The sequence below is a fragment of the Chaetura pelagica genome, unplaced genomic scaffold (assembly GCF_000747805.2).
Source record: "Chaetura pelagica isolate M959 unplaced genomic scaffold, ChaPel_1.0 scaffold285, whole genome shotgun sequence".
Taxonomy (NCBI): Eukaryota; Metazoa; Chordata; class Aves; order Apodiformes; family Apodidae; genus Chaetura; species Chaetura pelagica.
In genome coordinates this window covers 545,565-559,619 of record NW_009953481.1, presented here as the reverse complement: position 1 = coordinate 559,619, position 14,055 = coordinate 545,565, and the positions used below count along the sequence as shown (strand labels likewise).

The window sequence follows — 14,055 nt, the reverse complement described above, 5'->3', positions numbered from 1 at the left end:
AACTCAGAGCTGCTGCATGGTTAACCTAGGATTCTCTCCAGCACTGTGTTCCTACACATTGTTAAAAGAAGTCAAAAGCAAATTCTAAAGGAAGTCCAGCTGAAGAAGCTACATGAAGAGCATAAAAAATAAGAATTTCAGTGAAAGTGGAACAAGATAGTCCTTAGCATTTCCTGCTGCCACAGAGAAATTATTTTCTTGAACATAATGGACAGTCCCTTTGGAAAGGAATTCAAGGTGAAAGCACATGGGTAATGTCAGAAATTTCTAGAAATGTGATTAAAATATTGTTAAATATGGATATTTTTGAGACAAGAATCTCTAAATTTTTTCATTGACAAATTATGCTTTTGCATCAAAGAAGTTTTTTCTTCCAGCTTCTGGAAAAGCTTTTGAACTGGAAAAAAAAAAAATAATCAATTTTCAGCAAAATTCCCTAGTTTTACATTCAGTAAAAAAAAATCTAACAAAAGAAAGGTGAAGCAAAAGCCTTATCTTTTTTTTTTTTTTTTTTTTTTTTTCAAAAGAGAAATTGTTTGATACCAGATTTTGATGAGTCTTAATTATTAGGTTGGTGGAACTTCTTGTGATTTGGCCTGATGTCATGGAGCATTAGAGAAACGGCTGCTTCTCATAAATCCCTTTTAAGACTCAGAATAAGTTTTTACTAGAAGTTAATTGTCCCTCTGTACAGGACATGGTGTCACACAGGGTCATTTAGTCCAAGCCATCTCTAGAGTTTGTTCTCTGCTGTTAATATCCCTGGGCAGCTGGTCCAGGAGCAGCACTGTGCTGTCTTGCAAACGTGATCTGTAGAGGCTTAGCCCATGCAGTTTTAACTCCAGAAAATCAATGCATCCATCATGCCCTCTCTGTAAGTGTGTGAACGCCTGCTGACTCACCAGAGCCTGGTGAGAAAGGTCTACAAGAACACAGGCTGCCAGGAAATACATCTACTCTTCGATGGCTCATACTGTGCTCCCCACCTGTCTGTGGGATGGAGCTGAGCATGGAGGGCTTCCTCCTCTCCCCCTTACTGGCATGTCACTCATTTCCCATCACAGACCTTTTCAGTATTACACAGTTCAAGCAGTTAGGGATGTGTAATCATGAGCCCTTTTGATCTGAGGAAGGTGCTCGTGTGTTGTAGGAACTTCTGCTTAACATTTACTGACCCAAATCAGTCCTACTTGCAAACTGGAAGAGATGGAGCTTGCAACCTGGCACACTCTTTTTTACTCTTTGAAGAGTCTGTGCTTTGCTTGGGGGAAAGGGCTGGAGTACTGACTTTGGATCAGTAGTTGAAAAACATGATGGCTAGAATATGGTAAAGGGGATGGAACCTTGGTTCCTCCTCTCTGAAAAAAAGCAGGAATAACTCTGTGGTATCAGTGCCCAGTAGAAGGCCACATTTGGATGAAATAGTAAGACAGGCTTGTGATGGGCACTGCTCATCTCACTGAACACAGACCTGTCCCCTGTGAACTGCCCTGACACATAATTAATTAGTAATAGCACCATGCAAGCAGAGTAAGGGAGCTTCACCCCTGTGGGCTGCTCCCATCCTTCCCAAGCCCTTGCCCTCCACATCCCAAACTCAGGGGATGTGAAATCAGGACCTTTCTAACAGCCTCAGTGAAGTCCCCTGAGAGTACCCTGCACCTTTGCAGCCTCCCTCACTCTCGTTTCTGCTTTGAGGTGAGGACATCTCTTGACCAAGGTGTTGTCAGCATTTGGAGGGCAGCATTTGCAAGGTTTTCGGGAGATCTGATAAGCCGGTACTGGTTACTTCTTTAGAAATGCACAGTGCCCTTTTTGGTGGGCACTTTAACAGAGCAAATGTCAGTAAACCCAGGAGTCCTCCAACCCGTGTCGAGGGAGGAAGTGCTTGGTTAAGGGATATGTCTGGAGATCGTGGTCCTCTCCCTGGCTCTGCTGCCGACTTGTGTGTGTCACCAGGCAGACAGCTCCCGTGTCAGCTCACATGCAGGAGAGAAGCAGCTGCTATGCAGAATGCAGTGTAACACCTGCATTTTTAATGGTATCAGAAAGCCTGGTGCAGGTGCTCTGGAAATGTGAAGACATTTTAAACAGTTCCCTCTGCTTCAAAATGTCAAGCAAAAGCAAAATAAACTCAGAAAGGCATATTAACCACATAAAGCTTGTGTCTGTGCAGAGGATATATTGTCCATTATCTCTTCAGCCTTTTTATCAGCAGCACATCTGAAAGCAAAACGTGCTGCTAAGTCATATTCTGATGAACTGGGAACTTCCCCATTTCCCAGGAAGATGATTTTGGGGGCATGAGCATGATTTCTAATAAACACACTCACAGCAAAGATGATGGTAAAAGGAAGTGCAGCTTACTGGGTGTTTTTTTTGTTGGTTTTTTTGCAAAGGAAAGTACAGTGACTCATGTGTCAGCCGGAACACTAACCAAAGACAGTCCGTGCTCTTTGCCAGTGACAACTCAGAAGTCCCACGTCCTGGGGGACACCTGATGACAATTAGTTAGTCTTGAAGGCACAAGATCTGCAGACTCATGCAACTAGGCACCAGCATCTCTGTCCTTATGAAAATAAAAAAGGAATCTGTGATTCAAAAGCTGTGCTGGAAACTTAACTAGAGATACAACATTAGAGTTTCAGTGTCAAAGAGAGAAATTACAAGTTTTATTTTTAAGGGGTAAACTCAGTGACCTGCTGATACAGTGCAAGGATAGGTGGGTATGGAGGAAATACGTATTTGTCAGTTGAGTTTTTCCCAAGCAACTCAGTGGTATTCACACCAGAATTAAAGTATTTGCACCTGGAATTACCTGGGAAGAGCTCTTACCTACAAAGAAGCCTGAAGTCGAGGGGAACGGTGGCCACAACAAAGTATTGTGTGCCCATGGACTTCTAAACTGACCTGATACAAATAATGTGGCTGGGAGATGTCATCTCATCCTTCCTCACTTAGCTGCAGAACTGAAATTCCCAGCATTTCTGATGCCCATCACAGATTCCCAAGGTATCAAAGTTTGTATGAGTGCCATTTTCTCACTGGTAGTGGTATTTGTCACCTGACATTGTCTTTTTGCCTCCGAGGATGGTACACTTCTGCCCAGGAGCAGAAAAGCAGAAGATGAGCCAAGTTTCTCTGCAGAGTTTCCTGATATTGGTCACAGCTGCAGCAGTGACAGGCTGTGTGCCCACTGCTCTAGGTCTGCATGAGAGCCAGTGTGTTCACTCTTGGTATGTGACTTTCACGTACAGAGCTGGGGATCTGACAGCTGTGCTTGTTTAAGAGTGATCTATTCTTTGAGGAACCGTGTTTCTGAAATGCAAGGAAAGCAACTCTACTTGAGGGTATCTGTGCTGAGTCCCAGCTTTTCAGTTTGTGGGACTACATCTTTGTTTTGTGTGCATAGGGTAGGAATTGGTGTGTACAACCATGGCGGATGAGTGTAGACTGGGGGACAAGGCTGTGAACCTCTGTGAAGGGCCAGGTATTTCCTCACACGAACATAAAATGCCCTTTAGGTCAGCAGTCATAACTGACTTAAAGATGACTGCTCCACGTGGCACTCTGAACCCTCTCCTGGCTGCCTTCTCTGCCAGAGAACAACAACTCGGATGCCCTGAGGGGGTAGCTGCTGCTGGAGAGGAGCCGTGGCGGGAAAAACAGCTGCAAGGGTGGGACAAAGTTCCTGTCTGATTGGCTGAGAAGCCTAGAAATATGAAACCGGCCAATTGGGAGCAAAGGAGACCTATGAAGAGACAGCGTGCGCGCTGCTTTTCGGCGCGGTTTTTCTGGAGGCAGTGAAGCTTTTGTCGCTTGCTTCTCGGCGCGGTTTTCCAGAGACACGGAAGCCGCTGCTACCGTGTTTCCCAAAAACCGGAAAACCCCCTGCTCCCGCCGCCGCCGCTGTTGCCGCTTGCTTTTGGGGGGTGACCTGCGCCTTGGAGTGCCTGCCAGCCTGAGGTCCCCAGCTCATCGCTGCAGCCCAACTCCCAGCTCTTGCAGTCCCAGCTCACCTAGTCCCAGCTCACTTCTGCTGGACCCTGCTCGCTGCCACAGCTTTTTCCTGCCAGCTTGCCTGCATTGCCTGCAGCTACCCACCTCAGGAACCCGTCTGCTGCTGAGCACGTGTGCTGAGACTAATTCATGCCACCCGTGGTTCTAAAACCGGGTTGCAGGGGAAGCATAACTCTCTCCCTAAGGTATTCCTGTCTTACCTGCACACAAACTGCGACCCTATAAGGGACAAGCATCAGGCATATCCCTCCTTCTTCCCTCATAGATAATTAAATAAGGTGTGTAAATAAAGTGTGCCTATATATAAGTAATAAGATATATATAAGTGCTTGGTATTTGGTGTTTAAAAGGTATTACACAGCTCATATGTGTTTTAATTACCTTTTTTGAACCGCCTGCCCCAAATTGTTTTGTATTTCCCCACAATAAACCGTGTATTCGTAAATTCTAATTGGGGATTGGCTGCTGTAATTGGAAGCACTAGTGAGTACTGAGCAAGTTTCTCACCCAAAAAGTCAGTGCCGAAGTTTACTGCTCCTCTGTGAGAGGTGAGTGCCACATGCAGACCTCTCAGCAGATCCTGACAAGCTAAATACACTCCAAAAAGGAGATATAATAGGTCGCGGATCGCGACAACCTCTTTTCCCTCAGCAGGCCCCCAGAGCAGATGAAAGTATTGCCATAAATATTCAAGGAAAGGAAATGGAGTTACACTTCTCAGAGCAGTGTTGCGTGGACTGTGTTTTATAGCAGATGTTTCAGGACATAAACAATTAGGGCTTAATGTATTAATATACATCTCTGGAAAATAATCCAGCAATACCTCATGGGCCAGACCCTTGGCTGACATAACCTGATGTGGCTCCAGTGGCTTCATTTTCAGTTTTGAACAAGTTAACATCTAAAATCTTTAATCATACACATCTCTGTCCAGTATAAATCTATGTGAGATTGGGATGCCTGAAACTCGTATGTGCCATAAAAATGTCTCTTAGGACCTTTGACCTACAGCAGTCAAAAATGTTTTTTTGGATCACATACCAAAATCATGAGAATGAAATCCTGCAGCACTGAATAGGAACAAGGACAGGTTTCATGACTGCACTAGACTCTGCTGTCTGAAAATAATTTAGATCTGTCTGGCACAGTTAAATGGGAGTAAATCTGCGGCAGATATGCCCTAGGCTTTGCCAGCTACAGCTCTGGCCACCTCCCTCCACCCACACCCCCAGGAAAATGGGGATATGTGATCAACAGGAGGCAGCAGTGCTTGAAACGTGGTGGTGGCTACAAGAACAGGGGTGGTGGTGGCAGGGAGATGTCTCATTTTCCAACAGTTTTGCATAGCTTCATTGAGAAAGCCCAGAGTAGCTTTCTCTACTAAGCAATGCATACTTGCCTTTTGACTTGAAGATCATTCTCTTAAATAGGCTGCAGATTGTTTCTTCAATGTAATCTAATGACGTATGTTTTTGTCTCTGCTTCTTTCAGCTCCAAGGCTCGTTGAAGAGAAAGCTGGTGGTAAATCTGTCACCTGTCAATAACAAGAGGCCAAATGGTGTTTCAGAGAGTTCTTTCCTTGACATCAAGAGGATAAGAGTGGGTGATAATATCTCAGTGGGACAAGGTGGACAACATGTTAACAATTGCCAAACCCCGTCCATGTCAGGAACTATGTCTGTGGGGCAAGGATCACAAAGAAAGGCCAGTAACCTAGCAAACAATGCACATGGTAGTGGGAATGGCATGTTTAATATGACTTTGAAAGAGGTAAAGAAAGAGCCAGGAGAAACAATGTCCTGCAGCAAACACTTAGATGGCCAGACATCCCATGAGAACATGTTCCCTAGCAGATATGGGGAAGACTCATGGGAACAAATGATGGATCTGGAGCTTCAGGAACTGTTTAATGAACTGACTAACATATCAGTGCCACCAATGAGTGATCTTGAGCTAGAGAATATGATAAATGCTACGATAAAACAAGATGAGCCATTCAACATTGACCTAGGGCAGCAGAACCAGAGGGGCCCTGTGAGATCTCTGCAGATGGATAAGATGGTGATAAAGAGTGAATATGCGCCAGGCATGAATCAGGCTCCTGTGGGCTCCCCACAGATGAGGCCTTCTTCTACAGGTCCAGCCTTCACTATGGCCACTTCTGCCATGTCCACCGCGTCACCCATCCCTTCAGTGCCTCAGAGTCAAACGCAGGTATCACAGGTTTCTTCTGCATCCAGTCGGCCATTGCCTAACTGGCAGGAGGTGTCTCATGCACAGCAGCTCAAGCAGATCGCAGCCAACCGTCAGCAGCACGCCTTGATTCAGCAGCAGCAGAACCAGACGGCCAACTGGTCCACCTTGTCTCCGTCAGGACCTTCCCCTGGACCGTTCGTGCAAGAGAAAATCCCCAGTCCTTCTTTTCGCCAGCAGCAGTTCAGCCCACAAAACTCAGCAATCCTTGGGGTACCAGTGAATGGAAACCAGACAAAAGGGATGAACAACTATGTGTATAAACAAACCACTCCCCAGAGCAATCCCATGGACATAATGATGCAACAGAAGCCTCAGGATCTCAACAGAAACTTCATCAACAGTGCTCAGCCACCACTAGAGCAGCATCATGGCAACACAAAGCCTTTGTTTCACTTTAACTCAGAGCAAACAAACCAGCAGATGCCTTCAGTTTTGAGTTCCCAAAACAAGCCTGCCCTTCTGCACTACACACAGCAGGCACAGGGTTCAGCCCCCATGCAACAACCACAGCAACAGCCGCAACAGCCCCAGCCACAACCTGCTCAGCCTCTCCCAAACCAATCTCTTCAAAGGCCACCTAACGTACCCCTAGCAGTGCAGCAAAAAATGATGCTTCAGAAAATGCAGCAAAGCCAGCAAATCTCAGGTCTGCAGTATCCAGTCTCTCAGCAGCATAGACAGGTAAGGCAAGTTCCTCTGTATTTGTTACAGAATCATTCTGGTCTGAGTAGTAAAAAGGTTTTTCCAGCCTGGCCTCATTCCTCCAGATGTGTACTGGTGGCAGATAATGACCATTTCAGCACGTACTTTAGCAGAGCTGATGATGGCATGTTTAGCACCTATTCAGGTATATAATGGATGCCCATTTATAGGAATTTCAAGAAATACATCTTCATAACATTTTCTTAATGTAATGGAGTGAATATGTCAATGATAGATATTATGCAGATACTTGTCAGAAAGGTAGAGCAGATGAAAGCTTATTTTGGACCTGTATCTAAGTTTTCTATCTTACTAAAATTTAAGCTGTTTTGAATGGCCAAATTTTAATGAATTCCTGTGCTATCTTAGATAATGTATTTTACAACATTATTTTTTATGCCATCATTTTCCTCAGGGAGGCAGGGTTAGGAAATTCTGGCCTTAGATATCTTTTGACTGACATGAAAAAATTACTGTTTGCACATTTGTTATCTGTTTGGCAAAGGAAAACTAAGACTTATCTGTGAGCTTTATAAACACCCGCAACACTTTTGGGAATATTCTGTGGATAAAATACTTGCTTAGATATGAAGGTGAAGGTTGCCACAGATACGGCTACAACTATATTCCACATGGCCAGCTCCCACGGTGTTATCATGAGACAGTGTCCTGACACGATTGATTGCTATAGTCCAACTGTGCTATGTCAAGTCACTGTGCACCAGGATCCCAAGGTTCAGACCTGACAATCAAGGTTTGACTATGTAACCTCACTGTACCCTGGAAAATGGAAACCATGTGTAAAACAAATAAAACGTATCTGACCTTGAGAGGTTTAAATCACTTTGTGGAGATTTGATGGGATGTGGGATCAACACTTTTGAAGGTATGGGATGGAAATATAGGTGTGAAGATCATTTGTGGATGTGAAAACCAGCTGTAAGAAACTACTGAAAAGTAAAAGCCTAACTCTTCCATACAGTCCCAGAGAAGCAGCATTGTGAATGAATCATTCAAAATGAGAGTTTCTTCACCAAACTGTTTGGCTGAACACTCTGATGTTTTAAGAAAAGAGTAAAGTAAATATGGTTGTATGCATGGACACTTTTATCCTTTTAACTCTTTGAAATTCCCTGACTGACCAACCATTGCTTCCTTCAACAGAGAATCCCTCAGCAAGAAGTATCAGGTGAAACATTTGGGCAGCTTTGGGTGGGTAGATGTTGCTTTGTTTGGAGACACTAGAGAATGAGCATTGACAGGAAGCAAGCCCAGCTTTGCTGCTTTACAGGAGGTCTCTTCTGGCTGTTCCTTTCCTTCTTGGGCCACTGTGTTTTCTCTTCTTAGGCTCATTTCCCCATTCTCTAAATAGACTGGCAGGCAGTTGAATTTTAACAGTTCTTTCATTCAGCCATGATGAAGCTTCCAGCAATCTGTCAGCGCAGGGGAGACAGGCAAGACTTTTGCAAACACTACTATTTTGCTGAAAAAAAATCCTGCAAGGTCACATTCTGGAAAGGAATAAAAAACACTGAGAGCAATTCTGCTTGAGGCAATGTTAGCTCCTTGCTCTGTGTCCTTTTGGGCTGCTGTTCTGGGAGCCAACAAGATGGTACTTGGTAACATAGTCACACTAGTACTTGTAAGGTTTATCAGTAGTGTGGTGGGACTTCTCACCTGTGCAGCTACAAGACATTTTGTCTTAGGAAACTTTCCTTAAATTAACTTTGCTGAGTGCCAAACTTCAGATATTCAGATATCCAAGGAAGGAATTTGGCCTATCATCACAGACTTCCACAAGTACCTTTCAAAAAAGTCTTGTCACTTGACTGCTTTCCCACAGTTTTGTCTGCAGGACATAACTACCTGACCCACAGTACAGCTGAGAAGCTTTGTAGACACAGATTAAAGGGGTTTTGCAGTGGGAATGCTGTTGTTTCTATGCTCTAGAGACGTAACCAGAATTTTTTAGAGATCCTTAGCACTTATTCCAAAGTTCTGCTGAAGTTCAGAAAATCAGGTAGGTCTCTCTCAGTAGAATACTCCATAGCTGCTGGAACAATACTTACAAATAAAACTGGTCCATAATTGCAGAGTTTTGGAAAGGTTTTAACATAACTGTTCACCTGGCAGTATTTATGAGTTCTGTGGACAACTTTAGCGCCTGCCTACACAGCTGCAAGAGCCCACCAAGCCCTTGGTCAAGGCCTGCTTGCCCCTTAGGTCCAGTCTGAATATTAAGTCAGAGAGGGAGCAGACACTGCTAGTACCACCTTCCAATAGAGACAACAAAGGTCAAAGCAGCCTTGTGGGTCAACTTCCCTTCTGGTTATAACAATGAGGACATCACTTTATTTAGGTTTCACAGTCTTCTTTCCTGGTGGATCATCTCCCGCCTCTAGGATTCTTAAACATCATTAAAAGTAACACCTGATTAAATTCCAGCATTTACTTACTAAATTCATTATTAACATGTATTTTACTCATGCCTTTTTCCTTCATGAGGAGTCAAGGTTTAATTTTGCTTGGTATCATTCAGCTCCTTCTCATATCATTATAAATGTGGATTATAAGGACCATCTCAATACTGGCTGGAATGCTTTGTAGCTGGAAATGTGAGTGCACATTCATGAAGGGCTGCTGTGACATTGCCATCAGATAACACTGACTCAAACACTATACATTCACATTTTTAGCGGAATCAGCTCACCCTCTGGATTTTTACTCCCCAAGCTTTAAGATCCCCAAAAACCATTTGAACTTGACTTAGCAGCCCAAGCTTGCTAACTGGAAATGTGAGACTTCTAATTTTTCTGCTTGTCACATTTACTTTGTGTCAAATCTGATCAAACTTGTAGCAGGATTTGCTAATTAGATGTCTTTTGCCTCAGGGAAAGGTCATAAAAATGATGGAAATCATCTTGGTTTCCTGGAAGGTTGATCCTAATGAAGGTTTTGTTTTCTTCTCTGTTTTATTCTTCATTGTTGTGGGAAAGATTTACCTTTCCATTGTCTCTCAGGATGCAACATATGCACAGTCATGAAATAGACCCTTAAAAATTCAACACTCACTTTGTTTAGGGAATAGTTAGAAACTCCAAATTCTGCACAGGTTTAATCAGGTTTGCAATGCTTACACAGAACCTGGGCTGATGTGGGGAAAGTCTGTAACTAGGCTTGGGTAGAAGTTTGAAGTCTAAATTTCCCCTTGTGAAGAAATGTAATCCAGTCAGTGAAACATGCTTCAGAGGGAAGACTTAGGCTTTCTGAAAAAAAAAAACAACAAACCTTGACATTTTCAAGTAGTCTTAAGACATTCTGTACATATTTTCAAAGTTTTTGATCAGCCATAAGACTTGTTCAATAAGATCCATTAGTCTTCTGTGAAGAAATTTAAAAATAAAAAATAAGAAAAAAAAATAAAAATAAAAAAAGAAAAAGCCTGTATCTACTAAATAAAATATTATTCATCCTCTTCTGGTTTTGACCTAAAGCCAAATTAAACTCCAAGGTTTCAAGCTGACTTTTTCTCCAAATTTTTGTTATTCAACTTCATTCACTCAAGGGAAGGGAGAAAAGAAGGCTGAGCTCATGAGAACAGGAACCCTGATGGAGCACAGCCTCTATTTGCTACATGTGGGCATGTGCTCCATTTAGGGGGATAAGGGTGACACAAGAGATCATGAGAGCTTCAGTCCCCATTTTAAATAACCAACCAGTGGTCTTTATTTTTAAGGCTTTGGCAATGTTGGTGTTTTCTATGTTGTTACAACCCACAACAATGTTCCTTTGTGCAGAGTTCAGAGCCTTCTTAGTCCTTGTTCCTTTATAATAATTTTAAGGTTGGATCATCTTCACCTTTTTTTTTCTTTTCTCATTATTTTATTTTTTTTTCCAAGATCCCAGGAATGTGGGGTAATTAGTTGCAGTTTGGGGCTTTTTTTGCCCTTACTTGCCCTAATTACGAGGATGATAAGGGGCTGGAACACCTGCCTTATGAGGAAAGGCTGAGACACCTGGGGCTTTTCAGTCTAGAGAGGAGAAGACTGAGGGGGGATCTAATTAATGTCTATACATACATGAGGGTTGGGTGTTAAGAAGGTGGGGACAAGCTCTTTTCACTTGTGTTCTGTGATAGGATGAGGGGCAATGTATTCCAACTCAAGCACAGGAAGTTCCACCTCTACATAAGGAAGAATTTCTTTACTGTGAGGGTTATAGAGCACTGGAACAGGTTGCCCAAAGAGGTTGTGGAGTTTCCTTCTCTGGAGACTTTCAAGACCTGTCTGGATGTCTTTCTGTGTGATCTGCCCTAGTTGCTTTGGGGTTTTTTTGGTCCTACTCTGGCAGGGGGGTTGGACTTGATGATCTTTGGAGGTCCCTTCCAACCCCTAATATTCCATGATTCTGTAATTGAGGCAGGCCTTAGATAATTTTCTTCATGAGGTCTTAACAGGCTCCTTTTATATCCAGCCAGTCTCCCTTCCTGCAAAACACTGAGCAATCCCTTCCCCGGTACCTGCTTCATGCACAAGTGTCCCATATGTGCCTCTTGCCTCAGGCTGTCCCACAGCAAGGCTTTCTATTTTGCAACATGTGGCCAATGGCCTCTCAGGTGCTCCATGACCCAGGGACACAGCGTGGCTGCATCTGGCTGCAGAGCAGCCATGGGGCAGTGCTGCACCAAGGGATGTGCCACCAGTAAAGGAGCTTGAGCTCAGAGGAGCACCAGGTGCTGGGGTGACCCCTCCTTGCAGGACCCCTCCCTTACACCAGCCTTTCAAATGCCCAGAAAGTTAGTGCTTAGCTGATACAAATGCATCGCTCTTAAATATCCCCAGGGCATAGAGATGGTATTTCAACTAACCTGGCAGCTCTGCAGAGATATTGAGACAGATTCTGTTCTCATTTCCTCCAGTGTAAACCCAGAGTAATTTCATTTATTTTCAGGAGAGCATAATGGGACTTACAGCAGCATAGTCAGCAGTAGGATAAGGACTTCTACCTTGTTTTTTTAAAACATGGGCACCATATGGATTTACTAAGAAGTTAATGTTAAATTGTCCAATTGTTAGAGTGCTACATGAGGAAGAAGCACCAGGAGCAAAAGATCTAATAGCTTTTTTGAAAATGCTTATAGAAAAAGTATGGTTATCGTTCACTGCTGAGTAATAACTTACACCTCTAATTTAGCTTCCACAATTTTTCAAAGCAAATGTGGATTTTTTGGTGATTCATATCAAAACAATATTTTCCTAGACCTTTGTGTTTACTATTAAAGAGAAGAAGAGTACATCTCAGTGAGGCAACCTCTCTATTTTCAAGTGTGAAGGAATTATTTTGCAAATAGTCCTGAAATGAAGAGATAAAACCTAGAGTGGTTTGTGGTAATTGGTACAAACTAGGACTCAGTTTGACTTAGATCATAAATAACAATTCCAGGCTTTTTGGAATCTGCAATAATAGAAACTGTTCCATAGTGTAAGGAAATAACAATGTGACCTTTCTTTCAATGCTTGCTATAAAAATACTTGGATGACAGCTTTTCTAGATAGCTCCATTTTGGTTGCATTCCTTCATGCAAGGGCTTCCGAATTAAATATTCTGGATAAAAATGTTAGTATGTCCCATTAGCCACCATCAATTGCAGAGTCATAGCTGATTTATGAACATAAAACCAGAGAGAAAATGTCATAAGTTCATGTATTTTCATGGTGGACAGTTGTTTTGATAGTGCCTTATATCATTCATGCTCAGTTTGCTGAATGGAAATATATAGACAATCACGCTGTGGATGGTCGGTCCCTGAGGACATTGTAATTCAAAGGCTCAGAGATACTTCCAATTTCATAAGAGTTACTGAACTCTTTGCATAAAGTATTTATGCTGGTAGAATAATAGAATATTAGACACTTAGGTCAAATGCTTCTGATTTGGGGGGTTTGGGACGTAGCTGAGCTAATCCCTGTTGTCTCATTTGAACTGCCTTTTGAAGGTACTTCCTTGAGGATCCCAATAAAAACCATAATTCCACTTGTCTGGAGTTCTTTGCTAATACCAGCACACTTGAAGACTTATTTATTTATTAGCATTGTGAAACTGTCTGGGACGTCCACTGATAGGTAAAAATGTCCTTCTGTGAACACAGATTAAGCTCAGATAAAAATGACCCCCGTCTTAAAGGGACAGTGTTGATCTGGCTTCTGTAAGAATCAAACACAAGATGAGTTTTACAGAAGGAATTTGAAGGAGATCAGCTTTCTACCCTGCACGTCTAGAGATGTATATGAGAGGACTGCAGTGATCCAGGAGGCACTTACTGAGCCACTCAGTTGTCTTGGCTGTGGGGAAGAAATTCTGTTGGAGGCAGGAGGTATGGTAAGGGTGCAAGCTGCTTCACTCCTCTGATTTTACTCCACTGCCATTTGGAAGACATGGGTTAGGGTAGGGAAGCAGAGAGACAGCCAAGGTACTTAGTGTGTATGTAGAGAAGATGATGGTGGCTACAAGGAGGAAAGGGCAGGTGAGAAGATCCACAGTGCTGGTGGCTGAGGTTACAGTTTGCAGGTCTGGGCTGTTGGGTAAAGTAGGGACCCATCCCCAAAGACAGCACATGAGTTTGTGCTTATGAGATGAACTGGAAAGAAGGTGTAGCAGGACACGACTGGAATAAGGAACTGTGAAGCTGCAATGCTGACCAAGAGGCAAGGGGCTAAGGATGTTTCAGGTCTGGTTCTTTGCTGCTAAGCAAATTAGCCTGTCTTGGCCTGTGATCTCCTCAGTAAAGCTGGGATATGAGTAAAGTTTCTTACCTGGTTGAAGTGAGGATTTCTGCTGTTGCTGTGTGGGCATCTGAGGCCAGAGTCAAATCCTGAGTCAACTTCCTGCAGGGATTTTGGAAAGGCAGCCTGGAAAAACGATATAATTCCACAGCCATTTGGAGCTGGCATGGTGAAAAACCCTTTCCTGTAAATTTCTGCTTGTTTGTAGGCAATTTATGAATACCTCAGCAAGTCAAGCAACAAAAAAAAGTAAAATAAAATAAAAAAATTAACAAGCCCCAGTTCACATTTCTTT

General features: G+C 43.1%; 1 protein-coding gene across 1 annotated transcript in view; it reads left to right on the top strand.

Annotated features, from left to right (window-relative positions):
* Positions 1–3,435: 3,435 nt before the first annotated feature.
* Positions 3,436–14,055, top strand: part of MAML2 (mastermind-like 2 (Drosophila)) — a 71,048-nt gene continuing 60,428 nt past the window's right edge. The window contains exons 1-2 of the mRNA XM_009998518.1: positions 3,436–3,468; positions 5,512–6,957. Of these exons, the coding sequence (XP_009996820.1) occupies positions 3,436–3,468; positions 5,512–6,957 (1,479 nt within the window). The remainder of the gene's footprint in view (positions 3,469–5,511; positions 6,958–14,055) is intronic.